The sequence below is a fragment of the Colletotrichum fioriniae genome (genome assembly GCF_027942845.1).
Source record: "Colletotrichum fioriniae strain IMI 355084 chromosome Unknown scaffold_8, whole genome shotgun sequence".
NCBI lineage: Eukaryota > Fungi > Ascomycota > Sordariomycetes > Glomerellales > Glomerellaceae > Colletotrichum > Colletotrichum fioriniae.
Genome location: NW_027076844.1, coordinates 1,054,998 through 1,073,307, shown reverse-complemented (window position 1 = coordinate 1,073,307; position 18,310 = coordinate 1,054,998). Strand labels below are relative to the sequence as shown.

At 49.9% G+C, this 18,310-nt stretch overlaps 5 protein-coding genes across 5 annotated transcripts; 4 read left to right on the top strand and 1 right to left on the bottom strand.

Annotated features, from left to right (window-relative positions):
• Window positions 1–2,822: 2,822 nt before the first annotated feature.
• Window positions 2,823–3,580, bottom strand: N0V96_007096 (uncharacterized protein; the record flags this gene model as incomplete). Its single annotated transcript, XM_065757918.1, has 3 exons — window positions 2,823–3,359; window positions 3,413–3,442; window positions 3,524–3,580. The coding sequence occupies 3 exons, from the start codon at window positions 3,578–3,580 to the stop codon at window positions 2,823–2,825; spliced, it is 624 nt and encodes a 207-aa protein (XP_065613441.1).
• An 813-nt stretch (window positions 3,581–4,393) lies between these two features.
• N0V96_007095 (uncharacterized protein) lies at window positions 4,394–5,435 on the top strand (the record flags this gene model as incomplete). Its single annotated transcript, XM_053196215.2, has 2 exons — window positions 4,394–4,638; window positions 4,700–5,435. 2 exons carry the CDS (start codon window positions 4,394–4,396, stop codon window positions 5,433–5,435), a joined length of 981 nt encoding a protein of 326 aa, XP_053046334.2.
• Window positions 5,436–7,216: 1,781 nt separating this feature from the next.
• Window positions 7,217–8,603, top strand: N0V96_007094 (uncharacterized protein; the record flags this gene model as incomplete). Its single annotated transcript, XM_053196214.2, has 5 exons — window positions 7,217–7,517; window positions 7,581–7,687; window positions 7,745–7,901; window positions 7,971–8,203; window positions 8,265–8,603. The coding sequence occupies 5 exons, from the start codon at window positions 7,217–7,219 to the stop codon at window positions 8,601–8,603; spliced, it is 1,137 nt and encodes a 378-aa protein (XP_053046333.1).
• A 1,111-nt stretch (window positions 8,604–9,714) lies between these two features.
• On the top strand, window positions 9,715–11,016 carry N0V96_007093 (uncharacterized protein; the record flags this gene model as incomplete). Its single annotated transcript, XM_065757917.1, has 2 exons — window positions 9,715–9,718; window positions 9,836–11,016. 2 exons carry the CDS (start codon window positions 9,715–9,717, stop codon window positions 11,014–11,016), a joined length of 1,185 nt encoding a protein of 394 aa, XP_065613440.1.
• A 3,044-nt stretch (window positions 11,017–14,060) lies between these two features.
• Window positions 14,061–16,028, top strand: N0V96_007092 (uncharacterized protein; the record flags this gene model as incomplete). Its single annotated transcript, XM_053196212.2, has 1 exon — window positions 14,061–16,028. One exon carries the CDS (start codon window positions 14,061–14,063, stop codon window positions 16,026–16,028), a length of 1,968 nt encoding a protein of 655 aa, XP_053046331.2.
• Between the last annotated feature and the right edge of the window lie 2,282 nt (window positions 16,029–18,310).

The following is an 18,310-nucleotide window of genomic DNA, read 5'->3' as shown; positions in this document are numbered from 1 at the left end:
CCCTCCCTCTTATAGTCGAACTCATCAACCTCTCGCTGCTCAGCTTCTCGACCAAGATGCTGAACTGGGCAGGATGCCGCTAGTCTATTTCAGGCTTTGCATCCGATCGTGTTCTGTGATTGGCCTGATTAAGTTTGACGGCGAGACTGGGTTGTGGCACAGAGATGGACCGAACTACGTCGTTCTTCATTGTGGGGGAGAGCTAACGTGGAGATATGTGTCGGTGGGAGGACCTAGTTCAAGTGATATGGTATTAGCAATTGTCGATGTTAGCTATAGCCCATTCAAGTCAGGTACTTAGTCCGGAATTTGCGGGATTTCGGGTTCAAGGCAAAATCCGCAAATAAGGCACTGCGCAACTCATTGATTCTCGTTGAGATTTTGTCTGAAGATGATATCTTTCTTGTCGAGCAAAAAAACGTCGACGACAGTAGTCTGGCGTGGCGCCGAGTACATGTTTCAACCTCACATGCTAGCAATAATTGTCATCAGTCCAAACCCCGTCAATTTTCCGACATGGCAAAGTTTGCTCTTGACCCAACCCCTCGTTTCTTCTCCTGCCAAGCACGAGTTCATGATTGCCGCCATGGGCCAAAGCATGCACCACGCCCTAAACGGCCATCCTTGATACTGCTCGACTCCAGGATGACCATCTACGAAAATGGCAGAGATTTTCTCACATATCTGCCTCACGTTTTCGCTTCCATGCTCTGTGAGACTACGAAGCTCGTCCCCGGCTTCTGAATGTTCCTCGGCCGTGATGATCATACTGAGCATCAGCTCTGTGAGTTGCAATTTCACTGTCAAATAGAGACAGGATGCTATGACGATGTTTGGATGCGAAGTTATATTAATGAGATCATTGAAAGCCGTTTTCTTTGATGCAAGATTGCCTGTCGAGTTAAGCGATAAAGCTGCTTCCGCAAGGTCGTGAATAAGATCGAGCCCCGGTCCAAGGATTTCATCAACAGTCGGGCCCGAACTGCTACTCGGGTGGGATATTAGTCTTTCGGCTGATGCTTTGTATTCCACGGCTCGACTCACTACAGGTTCGAGATTGGTCCATTAGCCAAGGATGGTCCGAATTTAGACAGCGTGATCCAGAGTGGCGCAAAGCCTGGGGGGCTCATAAAGTATTCCATCAACTACCTCTCGGGACATGGGTTGTCAGTGATGAGTTGTCCATGCTTCTGAAGATAGACGAATTTTCCTTACCGCGACATGACTGAAGAATTTCAATACTACTCTGTCCAAGTCATTCTCTAGTTTCAAGGATGATCTATGTTGTAGAAGAGCCAGGGCGCCTCGAGAATGTGGGTGGCAAGTGGCCTCGGTATCCACAAGTCTGCTCTGTGGCTGCGCACCGATAGCCTAATTACGTAGATGTCAGATATGGTCTCGTTGAGTCATAGACGACAAAGTGACACGGCTCACCTCGAAGAGACCCAGGATGAACAATGCGGCCATCACAGAGTCATCTTGTCCCACAGTGGGGTTCTTCAAGGCATCGTTGAGGCCCATAATTGCCCTTCCATAGTGGCTTCTGGCTTGCACCATGAGTCCGCATTGAGTCAACTGCCGTGAGGAACTGGCAAGTGCTGTGGCTTTCAAAGCGTCGAGGAAGCAATCGGCAGGGGTTGCGGAAGATATGGCCGGCAACATGCTGAAAAAGGCAATGCCGGAGTCTTCGGAATAGTCGCGATAGAAGTGGTTTAAGATCATTGTCCCTTGATCGGGTTGTACTTGACGGGGAATTGTTGGTTCCGTAGCCCGCTGCTGCCTTTCCTTCAACTTCTTTGTGACTCTGGTATGAACCAGCTGGGCAACATGGAAGTTTTCTTCTCGGTGGAAAGTCTGCCATGTGTCCCGGTATCCCTTACACGTTCGCTTGCTTAATCTGCATTTCTTGCAAGTTGGTTTCTCTTCATCGCACTGGATGCACAAGTTACATGAGTCACTTCTTTCTATGTGGCAAAGGATGCCAAAATCATTCTGAATCACTGCATCCCCACGTACCTTGACTTTTCTCTCCTTGCAAGTAAAGCACCCACCCGAAGGTCTTCCTATATTCCCCATGCTAAGTAAGCTAGGTAGTTAGCGTTTGGAAATGGTATGCCAAGTCTGGTTAGTCGATCAGATTATCTTGCGACAATAATTGTTTGTATTCGATCAGGAGCTCGCAGCATGTGAGGTCAGCATCAAGAGGAATCAACTGGTTCTACCTTATTGAAGATGTGTAGAATGGCTCGTGTTAATCAGAGGCTAAACCATTTGCGGCCCGCCATCCGATGCGAACAGATGTGGACCTTAAACCTAAAGTCTAAGTCTAATTCGGCATATTTACCCAGCTTGACGCACTAAACAAAACCATCCCACCGGCACATTGACCAATTCTGGACATGCGTTTTACTCCAAACTAGCACGGCCATGCTCCAAGGGAAAGGTTATAATGATTATTCCGACAACATGCACTTATCGTTGAGTGGTTCCTCGGGGACTCAGTCGTACATACTAGGTATATGGGCTTGTTAAAATAGCTCCGCCCCCCCCCGCCCGCGGGTCAGCCTTGAGCTGGCATAGGCCTCAGCGCCAACATCGTAGGGCAAAACCCAGCTCCCTGCACGGACAGACAAGCAAACTTTGTCGAGCTTGTGAAAGTCAAAGCAACTACTTGTGACCTGAGCATGGTTTTCCAACAGCAGGTTTATTAACGCTGGATTATTTCCCTCGACGGGTGCATGGAAACCCGCAGGCCAACACTCGAGATACCACCTTCGTCGAGGTCCCGAAGGAGTAGACCCCTCGAAAACACCTTGGCTTATTTACGAGAACTCATAATAGACGTGATCCCACTTTCCACCATTGTCCACCTTGATCTGAATGAGCTGCTTGTTGATAGAAAAGTCCGCAATCGAACCTCTGATTGCTGAAGAGAAGATTGTTGTTCCGAGCCTCTCCCAGCACCATTTGCGGTTCGCGTTCGTCTCCTTGCTGGAAATCTCGAAGGATGCAGTAGGTCTTAGTCCGATCTTGGTACGGCACTCTCCCAAGGCTTTGTTCATGTCGTCGTTCTCAATCTGGTAGCCCAAGACCTCCTTCAACTCTGAGGGTTGAAGGCCAGTCATCTTCCAGCATTCCTTGAGAACCTGTCGCATCTTGAGGCGGGGCGTGGTGGTGTCGAATCCGTTCATGGCCTTGATGACAGTCAGGCGCTTAGACATCTTGTTGACAAGTAGGGTGTCGACAGGTGAGGTGTTGCCCTCCTCGTCCCGAGCAGTGTAGCCGTCAGCGTAAACGGAGAAGGCCCATCGGTTTCCAGTTTCGTCAGCTTCGGCATCAACAGCGTAGGCACGGTTTCCCTGCATCAGAATTAGTCAATTGGCCCTCAAAAAGAGCTTGGTTGATTACTTACAGCAAATGGCCGGACAGGTTGGCCAGAGATCTATTTCTCAGGGTCAGTTTACCGAGAAGACCGCCTGGATGAGGGCTGGAATATTTGAACATGTGTCTTGGGGCAACATACTAGCGTGAGAACGGAGCCGAGTGCCAAAAGAATGGCAGGGAAATGACTTGAAAGCATTTTGTTAAGCGAGCGTAATGCAAATTAGGCAAATGAGCGTCAGTTGCGCGATGGCAGGCTGTATGTAGAGGCGGACTGAAGAGCTGCGTTTTTGATACCTAATAGATGAAGATGCTTGTTTGATGATAAGGTATATATCCTCATTCTCTGAACTTGCGCATCACAGAGAGTTGTCGGACACACCGAAACCTTAATCAATTCCCTCTCTTGAGGAATAGGAGAGTATAGTGGGGCAGGTCTTGGTCACAGAAAATTCAAGAGCTCGAGTTGGTTATGCGCGCAGAACAATAGTTGCTTGCGGACTTGAAACTCCTTCGCTGAATCGCTTGATGTGAGCTATCACTTTGACTTCAATATGACGATCCATTTTGACATTGTCTTGTATTGTTTCGTCAATTGCATTTAGTTGCGAAAGAAAAAGCGCTTTGGGTTGTCGTGGATCTCCAGCAAGTGGGACATTGCATGCAATGAGTCAGGCAAGTTCACTATATTTGGCACCAGATTGTAGATCCTTGGCATGGAAGAGACGGGACGAACATGTCGCAACTGCGCTGTGAACCGTAAACTCTATTTATATGAACTATCATGTTTAATTAACTGGCCCAGTTGCAGACTCAACGAGTCAACTATCTTCAAGCAGTGTTCGGGCCCACCGATGTCAAAGTGCTCTCTTGTTTGCAAAGATCAAGGAGCTGACAACTCCTCAGCTGAGGGTGGCTGAATTAGCCATATCATCCAGCTTTCTCCCTCCAGGTTAGGCTTGAAAGAACCAACATCATTGGTCTCTAGTCTTTCGTTAATGTCAAAGCCACTATGCGTCACTCGCTCTTTCCATGTTTTCTCAGCCTAGCCACGCTGACGGCTGGTGCAGCGCTGTCGCCACGAGAAAAGGACGTTTCCCTGAATAATCAGTGGAAGAACCATGACGAGATTGCAGCTTTCCAACAGCAAACGGCGGATGGCACCCCGGGCGACATCGAACTTCGTTTCAAGCCTTGGCTGAACGACGGTAGCGGATGTTTCCCCTATGCAGCTGTCGATAAGGATGGCTTCCATGGGTAAGTCTCTTCTCAGCTTCTCTTAACGTCTAGGCTTCCCTCTCATCGATCCTCTCTCCAGGAGTGGCCTCAAGCCTACGGGCAAAAGTGGAGGTGATTGTCGAGACTCAGCAAAGGGTCAAATCTACTCCCGAGTTGGAACCTCTAATGGGCGCCCGGCCGTTCTGTACTCATGGTATCTTCCCAAGATCCAGACCAAGACCGAAAACCACAGGCACTGGTACCTCACTGCTGTAGTCTGGCTACACACTGAGACATGCAACGCCGCTGCTGGCAACTACGACATTGCGGGCATCAGCTATTCCACTGGCACGGAGACATACGACAAAGGCCTTACATCGTCGACTATCTTTGCCTCTGGAGACAGCGGAACGGGCGCTACCAACACGCACGCTATCGTGGGCTACGACGGCCAGGTCAACGTCTTCCCTTCAGCAAACAATGCTCAGTACGGACTGAGCCCGCCGCTGATTAGTTGGAATAAGCTGTCGCCGGCAGCCACGTCACAGTTCAATGACTTTCGCTACGAACATGCCCGCTGCCCGTTCACCGATGCCAACATCCAAGCCTCTCTTGACGCGGCTTACAACGCGGACTTTTACGTCAATATTGCGGCCGAGCCTGACTCGAGTTGCGGCATCATTGCGACTCCCACTACACCTTCAACACCAGAGGCTTCTTCCACGGGTGTATCAAGTGACCCAAACACTGACCCTGTGGAAGACGGACCGGACATTCCGATCTATTCCTTCCCCGCAGATCCTACTTACACACCCACCCCTGACAAGAGGCTGTAAGATTTCAAGCTTGCAAGTGATGAATCAAGTTCTCGACTGTGGGTAGAACAAATATAACCTAAGTCAGCTTCAAACAATCCCAGGCTAAATATCCATGAAGAGTTCACCCTGCAACTACCCACTAATGTTGACATATAAATGCACTTTGCATCACCCCCAATTCTTTGCTTCATTTTTTCATGATGATGATGATTGGCATTGCATACTGATACAACCATCCTTCTCATTTCAATCGATGGTCGAAGTATCTTTCTCCCTCAGGCTGGGAAAACCACTGAGTACCTTATGTTGAGCTTAAAATCACATCCAGACTTGCATTCACGGGTGAGGTTAGACCAGCATGCATTGAATGGTGCTGCAATAGGGAGATGGGAGCCGAGAAAAAGGTATTGTTCCCTGGGAGAACACCTGGAGTGTGCGCTAGGACGGGGTGTAAGGGCGCACTGACTCCAATCTCAGTACTAGATTAAGGCCCTCGGGAGGATTCCTAGGCTTGTTGCGAAGTCAAAGTTTTGACATCATGTTTGATATTGACACGATGTTGTCTACATGTTTGTGGAAATCATCAGCAACGGCATGCGACTCTCGCGCTATGCATGAAAGGGACATCTCAGGGGCACCTTCACATAAGGCGCGGCAGTGTACTATTCTCGCGGTCGTAGATCTACTGAGGTGCTTGATGCCCATCATGAAGACTCGAAGTTTACTCTGCCCGTCAACTTGGGATATAAGAAGAAAGTGACGATTGCCCGGTCCTTTTCTTGACTTGTCAAGATGTGTCGGTCGATCATGTTTGGTGCACAAAACTGAACTGGAGCGATGTGTAAGACACTTACCCAAGGAGGATGCAACAGGCGGCCGGGTTTCTCGGCTGATCCCCTCACGCTCAGTACCTCAATTGTTGTACTCCCGGCTCCTACTAGAGACTTGACAGGGATTCAAGGGCGTATATAAATTTCTTCCAGGAGAATCATTTGTATGATTGCAGCGCAGCTCACACCGTGAATTGATAGGAACTAGGGACCAGTGTGAAGGTCACGGCAGTATCATGCTATACAAACACTTCGCTCACGAAAATGCGCCAGGATAAGCTGTGCTGTCAAGGCAGTCCTGATATATACGTTTATGAACGCCTCGTTGATGAATATTTCTGAAGAGGCGAACATCTCAAATGGCCTGTAACTTGTTACGAGCAGAAGCTCAAGAAACAGATTTGGTCTCGGCGTTCATCGCTAAGCATGGTCAACCGACATCGGCGCATCAGCAATGAGTCGGTTGATCATCGGATATGATTATATCGTAATACATCTATGAGATTAGTGACCTGCTTCTTTAGGCAAGCCTTCCAGTTGGACTCGGCTAGTGTGGATCACTTTGCCAGGCAGCTTGGCAAAGCAACACTTCCACGTCGTCTAGTGCGAGTACTTACATGTAACTTCTTTATTCAATCCCAAAAATAAAGGACCCCTCAATTGGTAATCCGACTCCAAAAACGTTGAAAGGTGTGTCTGAGACTCCGAGTTGCGGGTGTCGATGTGGAGTCTTCTCGCGGAGTATCGGCTATGGCGTGACGCCAATCCCCCAGCCCATCATCCCACATCGCCGGGCTTAATTGCGACGGTGCCCCGCACCCCACGTCATGACATAAAAAGGTTACCGAAGCTGATGAACTTTGAAGTTGATAACTCCATGCAGAAAGTTTGAGCTGGTCACTACGTCCAGATTCGCCTTGCTTGCAACTTCCCAACATCTGCCTCAACAAAAGATCTCTCGACTTCGTCATGTCCACCATCAAAGTTGGTGTTGTGGGCTACGGCTTCGCCGCTAAGAACTTCCACTTGCCCTTCATCACTGCCAACAATGACTACCAAGTGATCGCCATCCTTCAACGAGCGGAGGCTCCCAAGGACCCGTCCTCGGCGGCACCTGGCTCTCACTGTAAAGTCGACTTCCCTAACATTAGGCACTATCGCACAGAGGAGGAGTTCTTCGCTGATCCTGATACACAACTCGTTGTTGTTGCAACACACACCGACACCCATGCTTCATTTGCTGAGAAAGCTTTGCGAGCTGGGAAGCATGGTATGTGCAATTCAGTGCCCAATCTTTCCATGTTATGATGTGGGATCTGACTGTCGCACACAGCAATTGCGGACAAGCCATTTGCGAGATCATCCGAGGAGGCAGACCGTGTCATCGAGCTTGCAGAGAGAAAGGGCTTAATTCTGTCCTGTTTTCAAAACCGGAGATGGGTAAGTGATGTCTCATTTATTATAGTTTCCCCCGCGCAGTTGCTTATTAGAAATTAGGATGGCGATTTCCAGACATTGAGGAAGCTCATCAACGAGGATGCTTTGGGCGACATCAAAGAGGCGGAAATTCACTATGACTTCGAGTCGCCTCCTTGGCTCTCTGGAATGACCAAGAAAGAGTACACACCTGGCGATGGCATGGCCTTTGGTCTTGGTATGTTGGACCTTTCATGTTCGCTCAACCTTGATCGGCCTTGTCTAACTGTAATTTGCATCCTCTCAGGAACCCACAGCATTGACCAGGCTGTCACACTGTTTGGTCGTCCCAAGGCCGTAACAGGCTTCTTCAGAGCTCAGAGAGGCATTGAGAGTGAGGTTGAGGACTCTTTCACAATTATCCTGCAGTATGATGGGCCTCAAAAGGACCTCCTCGTCACTGTCAAGACGTCAGTCACCACGCCCATGTCGCAACAGTTGAAGCACTTCATCCGAGGCACCAAGGGTTCTTGGCTTAAGGTAAGCCCATCGCTGGAGTTTTATCCGCAAGAACGTTTCCATTTACTAATAACTCGTCCAGTTCCAACAACGAAGCACATGCCCTCAAGAAGAGCAAATCTCAGAGGGCCGCAAACCATTGGAGCCTGGCTTCGGCGAAGAGCCAGCGGAGGTGTACGGCACTCTGACCACTTACAAAGAATTCAATAAAGACCAGAAGTTCGATGAGGCGACGAAAAAGTATGTCGGGCGAGTTCCAACAATCACAGGGCGATGGCTTGGCATTTATGAGAACCTCGCAGATGCCATCAACGGTAAAGCTGAGTTGGAGGTTAAGGCAAGGCAGTCTCGAGATGCGATCAGAATTATCGAGCTTGCGAGGGAATCTCATAATTCTGGAGCGACTGTTGCGTGGAAGTAAAACTCTGCTGCAACGGCTTCGTTCCTAGGTGTACCATATGATTTTATCCCCTGTACTCGACTAGCTGTGTTGAGTTGGAATGGAGAAGACTTCCTTGTACCGTGGTGGCATTTGGGTCTCAGAAAAAAGATAATCCTGCAATAACATGGAACTATAAGAACGAATTAATTTTGTAGGACTCAAAATTGCCAAAATTCAGAACGCCTCGCTTACAGTGATCTAGGGCGTTGGATTTTGACACATGATCAGCTGTCTTGATTCCGGCGAAAGGCCTCCGAGCTTCTCCGCGAAGGCTCACGGTGACCCACATCAGGCTGCAAAAAGTGGCTACACACCAATCACAGAATCATACCACAATTATAGACGGCAAAATTCGGCTCCGGAGAGCCCGCTTAAGATCTTAGGCCATCACGTAACTGAAGCCTTGGATGGCCAAAGTAGGAAATCGTAAGCACTCTGTAATACTTCTCCCATAGATCCGGGGTAATACGCGTATACCCCGCGTTCGGTGGGGTGCACGATCTGTAATCGATTGTCATGTAATGTAACCCCGAGCTACATGCAGGCATACTATCCACAGTGGCATTGTATTTGGAAAGCGAAAGACAAAATTTCCTGGAGGTTGTCTCAAACAGTCAAGTCGAACCACTTGGTTTTATGGAATCATCGTATGTATGCAGCTATCACGTCTGAACACAGACATGATGGTCTTCGATCTGATGCTCCGTCGGCTCAAGGTACCTAACAAGCAGCTTCGCTGTCCACAAAAGCGATTTCCGCAGTCCTAAAAGAGTATCTGTATCCCTCGGAGTGGGGGGGGACGTATACATTCCAAGCTTATATTTAACCTTACTTGCCTCGAAGAAACATGAGTACCCAATGCGAAGACTATATATCGAAGCAGGTACTTCATTACCAGTACTTTGTTGCAAGACTCAGTTCGAATTTGTTCTCCCATCTTGTTAATCTCTTCATCATGGCGCTCGCATGGAAGCAGCCATTCTGGCTGGCTGTTTTTCTCTTCTCAATCTTTGCGTCTCTGGTCTTTGCCAGCAAACAATGCGAGTACTCACGATACGAACATAAGCATCGAGTCTTTGTCCTCACCGACATGAGTAACGAGCCAGACGATCAGATGAGCCTTGTCCGTTTTCTTACCTACGCAAATGAGTTAGACATTCAAGGTATTGCGGCGATAACTTCGACTTGGCTGCGAAACCGTACGGACGCAGATACTATCCAGGAGGTCATCCGGGGATACGGAGAAGTTGTCGGCAATCTCAATAGCAACGTTGGTGCCGACGCTGCTTATCCTTTGGCCGAGGACCTTCTGGGCAAGGTATCCAGTGGCCACCCGGTGTACGGGCTTGCGTCTCTCGGCCAAAACAACTTGAGCAGCGCAGCCGTCGCCCTTGTCCAAGCCGCAGATGAATCGAGTGACACAGATCCGCTGTGGGTGTCAGTGTGGGGCGGAGCAGCTGTACTGGCTGAAGCCCTTCAACACGTTTCGTCAACGCGCGATGCTGATGCTGTCAGCAAATTCGTTGACAATCTCCGGGTATACTCAATTTCAGACCAAGATGACGCCGGACCTTGGATTCGCGATCGGTTCCCCAACTTGTTCTATATTGTCTCTCTTCATGGCTGGAGTGAATACACGCAACCGACTTGGATTGGCATTTCAGGAGAAGAGTATCGCCACTTTGATAAAGGCGGTCCGAACACGGAGATTGTCTCCAACGATTGGTTGCAAAAGCACATCCGCATCGGACTTCTGGGTTCGCACTACCTCAACTGGACCTTCATCATGGAGGGTGACACCCCGGCCTTCTTGTCTCTCGTTCAGAATGGACTCGGAGATATTGACAATCCTCAATGGGGTGGATGGGGCGGCCGGTACACATTGCTGGACGCATCTGCAGCCGGTGGTGGCCGCAGGTTGTATACCGATAGTTCGGATTATGTTCGTGGCGCGAATGGGGAGGCGTTCTCAAGCAAATACGCGACTATTTGGCGATGGAGAGAGGATTTCCAGCACGATTTTGCTTCCCGGATGCAGTGGACCGTCAACCGAAATTTTGGCGAAAATTACCATCCGCCGATCGCTGTGGTCAATGGCTCTTGTGGGCCGTCAAGTCTCAAAGTTGGGTACCAGTTTGGTGAAAGCCTGGTCTTTGATGCGGCCGAGAGCTGGGATCCAGACTCTGATATGTTGTCGTTCGAATGGTTCCATTATCGCGAAGCGAGTGGCAGGGACTTGGAAGGTTTTACTATCCCCTTGGTCAGCCAGAATATGGATATCGCAAACTTGACTGCCGATAGCAGCGTCGTGAGGGTTGAACCACTCAAGAACCAGGCATGTCTTCATCTGTCCTATGATATTACGAATTCTTTGATGATAAATGCACTTTGAGCTGAATGCTGACTTTGAATTGATAGACAATGCATCTCATACTCTCTGTTCGGGATGATAGAGATATACCTTTGGTGACCTACAGAAGGATCATCCTGCAGCCCTCCTCGTAGGCCACCCCAAGCTTAGACGAGAATCGGCCCATGCAGCTCTAGTTACTTCGTAATATCTTTTGACCGCAGTTTTACCAGCTGGGAATGGGGTCACGTGACTTGCCAGTTGAAATAAATAGGGAGACAATTCTTGAGCCTCCAAGCCCACTCAAGCATCCGTACCGTTGCTTCAAAATCATATTAACTTTGCCTGAGTCTTCTCAGGTACTCAGTGATGAGGCGGTCGTGCTAGGTGTGCAGCTCCTGACTCAGTGGTCAAGCGCCGGCATTAATAGGCTTAGGAAGTTGAGGCAGTGTTAATTGTAGGGTCGGACTGATCATAAAATAGGGGGCTAAGCCGAAGGGTCCCCCACTCAATCATCTTGAATGGTTTTGGATGCCTGAAAGTTCTTGCGAAATACACACTTCTACTTACGCACATCACTTGCCTTTCACCCGCGACACATATATGGCGACAGGCACCCCAGACACAGGCGTTACCATTCGGCTACAGCGTGATTCAGGGCTGTCGATCGATGCTTTCGCTCACGTAGCCACCACGAAGGACTGTGTGTTCTCACGGTAAAGACACTCTGATGACAAAAGTCAAGCGTGGCCAACGCAAAAGAGCTTGGGCCCCCAAATCCCGGAATGGGTGTGCTGCGTGCAAGTCCGTTTTTCATTCTCCCCCCTCTATCACACTCAGCGCTCACAAGCTTACAGGAGTCGGTTGAATGACCTATGATTTTGGGGTTGAAGATCTAACCTTTGTGTTCTAGAACGAAGGGTCAAATGCGATGAAAAGTTACCAAGTTGCACAAATTGTAAGTAAGCTAAAGCCTGTTCCCATCTGTAAAGCGCCCCAGCCTAAATATAGCAGGTCTCAATGCCGGGTTCGAATGTCACATTTCGGCTCATAGCGACGCACATAATGTGGTGGTCCCAAAACCCCTCGAAGTCCCTATTAGGCGATATCCCAGCGTGCTCAACCCGCTGGCTCTCAACGAACAAGAGGGGAGAGCATACCAATTTTTCCAAATAATTGGCGCCCCGACTCTTTCGAGCGGCTTCGAATGCGAGTTCTGGGGGAGACTCGTTTTGCAGCTTGCCAACGCCGACAACGCCATCTTCCACGCGACCGTTGCTTTGGGGCTTCTACTTGAGGACATGCACAATTGGCCGATCGCGTGGCCAGTGCCTCGAACAGCCCCACCGACCGAACGGACCGCGAGCGCTCTCCGGCATTATCAGACAGCGCTGCAGCAGCTCTTTATCCCTCTTATCAGGAAGGAGTCAGTAAATTTCATCTCACTTGCGTCTGCTGTGATATTCTCATGTATTGAGGTGAGGAATCTGTTGCAATTGTTCATTAGCCATGTGTAATAGAATATTGATGCTCATGTCTCTGCAGACACTATGCGGGAATGCCCGCAACGCTATGAAGTTGATCTCTCTAGGGACAAAAATCCTGACGCAGCTTGAATCTTCCACCTCACCCTCTTCAAACTCCGGAAGTCTTGCGCCGTTTGTATCCGTATTTGTACGACTAGACTCTTACATGAAAGAGGTTCGTAACGCGAAATTGCCAGTGTCCATTTGGGCAAGACAGTCTCTAACAACTGCGCAGCTTCTCCAAACCGAGGACTACGTACAGCCAAAGCCGCCTGTATTCAGGCATACTAGACGATGTCCACCAGTATTCAGCAATCTCAGAGAAGCAAACAGACATCTCGAAACTCTGGAGAATCTCTGTCTCTTCGCAGTTGAGCAACAAGAGGATCCACGAGAGTTCCAAAGCCTGCCGACTCGGACTTCTTGCCAGAGCATGTATCGGGAATGGCTGGAGGCCTTCAACGCCAGCTCCATCTCCACTGACGATGAGAATTCCCATGCACTCCTCCATATCAGGCGAATTGATGTCTATTTAACTCTTCATGGTCCGGAAGACACTGGTCGTCAGTCTGATTGGGATTATTTCCTTCCAGAGTTCACCGAGATGCTCACATATGCGGCTTTAGCAGTGGCTACATCGAACGCCAGGGCATCTCATCGGCTACACACATCTTTCGTCCTAGGCGGCGGCTTCATTATGCCCCTATGCAGACTTGCTCTGCGGTGTCGACAACCAGGAACAAGAAGAGCGGCAATACATATTCTACGCGGAGCGCGTCGTCGGGACGGCCTGCTAGAAGGCAAGCTAGCCGCGCGTGTCCTGAGGCGCATCGTGGACATTGAAGAAGATGGCTTAGGCGAGGTAACCGAGTGCCGTGACATTCCCGAGGCAGCTCGGGTTGCTGGAGTGTTGGTCAAGTTTCCGGGCGGAAAGGGGAAAGCGAAACTGACGTATTCTCGCGCTGCTGGCCCGAAAGACGAGCGGGCATTGGTGGAAGAGGAACTTTCGGGAGGGCCGCAGTTCGAAGGGGATCAACACTTGCCTTGATTGCTAGAGGAGAATCCAATCAATCTATCGAAAGACTACTCAACGAACTCGAAGCATCAACTTGCAGCCAATGGCCAATTGACTAACGGACCAAGTCCAAAAACGGGCGTTGCAAGGATTTTCCCTGACTAGAAATAAGCTGAATATTGACAGGGACCGTACGACAGAACCAATCAGACTTATGGGATGCATCTGTATGTGGACCTGACTGATGTTTTCTTGTCTTGGTCTAAGCGACCAGAGGTCGTCCCTCCCGCCGACTACAACCTCAAACGAACTTAGGGACGAAGACGAGTTCGGGCAGCATCTTCAATGTCCCCAAAGTTGGAACATCTTCGTCGGAAGCGCCCCGCGAGCTCACGGACGCACCGAGGCTCCCGCTATCTGGAGGCGGGACCCAGATTTGAGGCAACGAACTCGATTAATTCTCGGGTCACTTCTCCAACACACTGATAACATAGCTTACATTCTTTGCTCTTGGGAACAGCTGCCCTTTATCTACCTTGTCCACCATGAGGCTTTCAAACGCTGGTTCTTCGCCTTCGTCGTGGCTCACCGCCGTCTCACTCCTGGGTACCATCTCCCCAGCATCATCTTTCGCTCAAAACACCACCACTGGCGCCCAAATCGTCCAGGGATCCCTCAGAATCTACGGCAATGACTCCTACCCCATCATCCAGCGACGACCTCTTCCCCTCGATGCCGCTCGCGCTCGCTACCCCGGCTTCAAGCAGGAGAACCTGACCCTCAAAGCCGGCACAATCCGCCGCGACGGCGCACTGACTCTGCCTTGCGATATTCTCTTCGAGCGGGACGTTCCCGTCACCCTCCGCGATGGCGTTACGACCTACACTGATATCTTCCGTCCCATGACCACGAACGCTACCGTCCCAAGCATCATCGCATGGAGTCCCTACGGCAAAGAAATCGGCGGCCAGTGGCTCGACGACGTCGAAGGTCGATCAGGCGTGAATCTGTCCTCAGTCTCTGAGTTGCAGAAGTTTGAGGGCCCGGACCCAGCCTACTGGGTGTGCAAGGGCTACTCGATTCTCAACCCAGACAACCGTGGCGCCTACTCTTCCGAGGGCAACATCACATATTGGGGTCGCCAACTAGGCGAGGATGGCTATGATTTTGTCGAGTGGGCTGCAGAGCAAGCGTGGAGCTCGGGAAAGGTGGCCTTCTCGGGAAACTCGTGGCTGGCCGTGTCGCAGTGGTTCATTGCTGCCGAACATCCACCTCACTTGACAGCAATCGCGCCATGGGAGGGCCTCACGGATCTGTACCGCGATACTGCCGTCAAAGGCGGAATCCCAGCTCCCGGGTTCCAGGAGTCGATTCTCACTACCTTTGCCGGAAAGGAATTCGTTGAAGATGTTCCCCGTATGCTGCTCTCTGAGGGGCTCATTACACCGTACTGGCAAGACAAGATTGCATCTCTTGAAAAGATCAAGGTTCCGGCGTACATCGTCGCAAGCTACACCAACCTTCTTCACACCCATGGTTCGTTTGAAGCATTCCGACGCATTGCTTCCGAAGAGAAGTGGCTCAGAGTGCACAACACGCAAGAATGGACCGACTATTCTACCTCGGAACATGTGGCCGATCTGCAGAAGTTCTTTGACCATTACCTCAAGGGCGAAGACAATGGGTGGCAATCCACTCCCCGCGTTCGTCTCGCTGTTCTTGACCCTGGGTCCGAGGATACTCTAGATCGCGTCGTCGCAGATTGGCCAGTCCCGGGGCTCCAGTCGAAGACCCTCTACCTGCAACCCAACAGCTCACTTGGCGAGTCTTCTCTACCCGACGAAGCCACCCTCAGCTACAACAGTAGCTCAACTTCCGGCATCACTCTCAACTTCCAGATTCCTGAGACCATGGAGTTGACCGGTTACTCCAAGCTCCGTCTCTGGGTGTCCTCTCCTGATGCTACCGACATGGATATCTCCATCTCTGTGCAGAAGCTTTCCTCCAACGGGACCATATTTCCTAGTACCGGCAGCGAGAGTTCCAGCACAATCGGCCCAACTGGAGCGCTCCGCGTCTCGCACCGTGAACTAGACACCAATCGATCCACGGACCTCGAGCCCCTCATACTACATACCTCGGAGAAGCTCCTTTCACCAGGCGAGATTGTACCTGTGGACATTCCTCTCTGGCCCGTCGCTCTCAGGTTTCATGCCGGCGAGCTGCTCAGCTTGAACGTGGCTCCGGCCTCCATTGCCCCCGCGCAGGCTGACATCGGCTTTGGCACGGCGATTATACCTGTGCCTTCTACTGAAGGCACCTTCGAACCTGGACAGAACGTTCCACTAATTGAGCTGGGAGGTGGTATGGATTCCAACCCGGCTTTTGTGAATGAGCAAAGGGTTGAGACGCCAGTGAGCCGTAATAAGGGCCTGCATTTCATCCATGTGGGTGGGAAGTATGACAGCTTGCTGTTGTTTCCATTCAACAGCACTGCTACCCAGATTTGTTAGTGGGCTGGTAGATTCCTGTGGTTTAAGTCTTGAGTCGTGTCAACTTGGGAAAGAAGGCAGTCGTAGGGCAACTCGATGTATCCTTCCTAAGCAGAATACTTGGTAGTTCGTAAACAAGCTAGCAAGTCATCGAATACAAATACCATCATCTCATATACGCATTCGATACACGGTAAAACAAAAGTGTAATAGAAAGACGTCATTGTTCAAGAGCTGACGTAGGAAGTTTGGTCAAGTTGAGTTCGAACTTCGCAGCTGTCCTCATTTACTTTTAGCCTGAACGCTCGTGCTTCGTTTACCTGAATTCTGGGAAGCGCGAAACCAAACGCATACACGTACGAACATACAAATTTTCGCGGTCCGCGGTGCCATTATAAATTTGTGAAGATTTCTACCGAGTCACAGTCTCGGGATCTATTTGTCCGTAGGCACCTTCCTTAGAGAACCTCTCACATGACGGCAAGCAACTTCAAATTATTGCAAATACACATGAAACGCCCGTCTCTATCGACGTTCACTGTCAAGAAAAGCTCCAGTGAGGGACGCAGGGGTGAGATGCCATCCAACACGGTATCTCCCTCACCCGCCGTGATCTCTGGTTAGCGCCGCCATGTCCCGGACCAGTATTGCTCAGTCCGACGGCCGCAATCCCGACCATGCACAGGCTTCCATGAGCTCTACTCCATATGAACTGGGTTAGCCTTTCGCAAATGATCTATAAACGCCCGAAGAATATATCCGATCGTCTTGGCTAGTATATGGAGCACTTGGAAGAGATGAATCGATCCTTGTTTTGGAGACCTTAGTCAATACCCTTGAGAGGTTCACATGGGCACTTATCCCAATGTCCACTCCATCCGACATATATGAGAGCTTGGCCTCTTGTAAAGGGATGATACGGCACTGTGTACGGAGAACTGCAGCTAGACTCAAGAACAATGCTCTATGGTAATAGATAAAGTAGTTATTGCACACATCTTGGTTAAGTACCTAGCTCGATTGTTGAAGAGATTGGGCCATGCGGCACGACAGGAGTGGTCATCAGTGGCAAGCAACTCAGGAACTTCTGCAGAACACCCTGGCATCAAATCAACGCGTGTTAGTAAAGTAATATATCATGGCTGACACCATTTCGCAGTTATACACTGACGGAACATGGATTTCGAAGGATCCGAGCCTACTCGCTTTCACAAATGCACGACACGCTTGGATCTGACGTACCCGCCAGGATTGGATCATTCCCTCGCCACCTGCATGACACGCCCACTTCACAGGCCGTTGAGAGCACGCCGCCGACTGACTGGGCTCTTGTTTCCCATGAAAGTAGCAGATGGAGCTATATATTTATACTTTTTTCTACCCCCTCATGGCGATATTAGCTCTTATTACGAGTTTCCGAAGTCACCTAAGTCTAGGATGTACTCGAACATATATCAAGTGCCTTTCCTGGCAGCCTGCCACAACAGAAGTAATGCTTACTTGTCTTGTCTCAACAGCATCTCGCATACGAAACTAACTTCACGACTACACTCATTTATTGTGACTATGCAGTTCTTTAAGTCTATCCTTGCTGTTGCTTCGCTCACAGCCGTTGCGACTGCCGCCGATGTCGCTGCCCCTATTGAGGCGAGGCAGGCTGCCAGCCCGTGTTACTCCACCCAAAAGTTGACTCGGAACACTGGCAAGATTCCCGGGAGTGGAGGATGGGGAGTATGTCTACCCAATCTACATGTTCTGTGCTGCGATGACGCTAATCTTGACTGAATATAGTGGTTACGAACCTCAAGGGTGGCTGCAAGACCTACTACTGGACGACCGAGCTTCCCTATTACAGCGTAAGTTTACAATATCTTGCACTTCTGTATGGTACGAGGCATTTACTAAGTCAAATCACTCTGTAGTGCGCCTAGATCGCTTTTGTCGTTCGCATTGTACATAGCTGGAATGCCCTGTCCATCTTGCAACTCGCTTCATCTATTTAAACTGCTTTCCGCTCATCCTTTACGTGACGTGGCAAACATTTGAGTGGTATGCTCCTCGGTGGAACTTCGGTCATGAGTGTTTTACGCCTCAACGATTGATGAACACCCTCATGTAAAGCGAGTCTAGAGGAATCATGGGCAGAGATCATCGACCACACCAACCTCGATCAGGTCCAGAGCAAGAAGAACAAATACTTTCAAAGCTATACAACTAGTTCAACCTCTCCATGAATGAATAAAGGGAGGCCTCACTCCTTCGCAAGTTATGTGTCTGAGCTTGTGATCTGACTGTTGCCTTCA